This window comes from Carlito syrichta, unplaced genomic scaffold, assembly GCF_000164805.1.
Source record: "Carlito syrichta isolate Samal-C Ts95f unplaced genomic scaffold, Tarsius_syrichta-2.0.1 Scaffold136276, whole genome shotgun sequence".
Taxonomy (NCBI): Eukaryota; Metazoa; Chordata; class Mammalia; order Primates; family Tarsiidae; genus Carlito; species Carlito syrichta.
The window spans coordinates 1,742-3,501 of NW_007080372.1; the positions used below are offsets into that span (position 1 = coordinate 1,742).

Here is a 1,760-nt window from a genome sequence, read left to right on the forward strand (position 1 = left end):
TCTGGTGCTCTGCTTCTCCGTCCTGGGTAGTTTTCCTGCCTTGGGCCGGGTGACGCCCGCTCTTCAACCCTCAGTCCACACGGCTCCTTCTCTGGGAAGCCTGCCGGGATTCTCCACCGGCTCAGTGCCCCAAGGGCCCTCAGCCCTCTGCAGGATCCAAAGATGCGTGTGACTTGTCAGCATCGCCTCAGTGCCTGCCTGGCGGTCCCGTCCTGCTCTCCCTGCCAGGCGCGGCCCTGCGAGGCCTCCAGGTGGCGCGCCAGCACCATGCGTGGTGAGCCCCATTCACAAGCAGGGCACCTCCTGCCCTCCCTGCCCCCAGGCGGCACAGGCTGCCTCTGTGCAGGGCAGCGCTCGGCGGGCAGCCCAGGGAGGTGCGAGTTCCTGGAGGTGTGTCTGGCGGCACCCAGGACAGACTTGGAGCACAGTGGGGGTCCGAGGCGGCCTGGGACAGGTGGGCCGGGCCCAGGGCCACACAGAGCCCCGCAAGGGCCCTCCAGGCCTCCGTGTCCTCCCCACCTCTTGGCAGCCAGCCTCCAGGACTGGTCAGACGGGTTCCTGGGGCCGGCCTGGGTGGGGTCGTCCACCGGCGGCCCGCCCCAGAGCAGAGGCAGGGAGGCCGGCATGCCGTGGCCCTGTGCCGTCAGGGCAGTGAGCCATCCGCCCCACACCCCAAGACCTCGCATGCCACACACCCACCCTGCCCTGCCGTGTGGCCAGCCACCATGCGTCAGGGGAGCCGGCAGGACTCGCAGACCGGTCTGTCCCGTCTGTGTGGCCGGGCCGCCGCCGTGCCTCGTCTCTGCCCTGCCCAGACACCAGGGTGCCTGCAGTGGCCTCCTCGCTCACTCCCTGCCCTGCGTCCTGGCCTCCTCCAGCCGGGGCAGGGCTCGTGCCACACGGCCCAGCACCCCGAGCTCAGCCCCTGCCGAGTGAGGAGGCGGGCCCAGCACCACGGGAGCGCCCCGCTTCCTCCCAGGCCCCTTCCTGCTCGAGGCCACTTCCTCCAGGAAGCCTGGGCCCTGAGACGGGACAGCAGCCATGCAGGGTCAGATATTTCCTGGGAGACTAGAAAAACGCCCCAGCCGAGGTTGGGAGGTGACTCACGGGTGGGCAGGGCCGGGTCCCGGCCGCCTGGGCCTCCCGTCCGAGCGCCCACTCCCTGAAACCTGCTGGCACCGGCTCCACCCGCACCCTCCTGCCAACCCGGTCGTCCTCCTGGAGGCCTTCCTCGGGGTCCCCCCTCCCAGCCCCAGGCGCGACCTCCTCCTGCCGTCTGGCCCACAGACCGACCCCCTCTCGCAGTGTCAGCCTCGGCCCAAGGGTGTGCAGGGCAGCTTGAACCCAGGCCCGGCTGGGCCAGGGCAGTGGACACATGCCCACCTGTGGAGCCTCTACACAGATCTGAGACCTGTGGATGTCACGAGGCACCGGCTTCCCCGTCCCTGGCGTGTCCGCCAGAGGCTGTGTGGCTGTGTGTGTGCGCGTGCGCCCTCGCAGGGGCCTGCGGCAAAGAAGAGGTGCCGAGACAGAGCTCACCTTGCTTTATTGCCTGGCCCTGAAGGAGGCGGCCAGGGGCGTCCCACCACGGCCAGTGTCCAGGCCTCCACGGGGCCCGGGCTGTGCACGGCCTGCCCGATGGGGAGGCGTCCCCAGCCCAGCAGAAAGTGGCTGATGCCTGTGACAGGAGCCGCCTGCATGTCCCGGTCCTGCCTGAGGCCCACAGCCCACTCTGGCGGGGGGGGGGCTAGGGGAGGACA

General features: G+C 70.4%; 1 protein-coding gene across 1 annotated transcript in view; it reads right to left on the reverse strand.

The window, feature by feature from the left end:
* Positions 1–845: 845 nt before the first annotated feature.
* CYSRT1 (cysteine rich tail 1) overlaps positions 846–1,760 on the reverse strand; it is a gene marked incomplete at its 5' end in the record, with an annotated part of 2,206 nt that continues 1,291 nt past the window's right edge. The window contains 2 exon segments of the mRNA XM_021708402.1: positions 846–1,022; positions 1,587–1,732. Coding sequence (XP_021564077.1) covers positions 846–1,022; positions 1,587–1,732 — 323 coding nt within the window.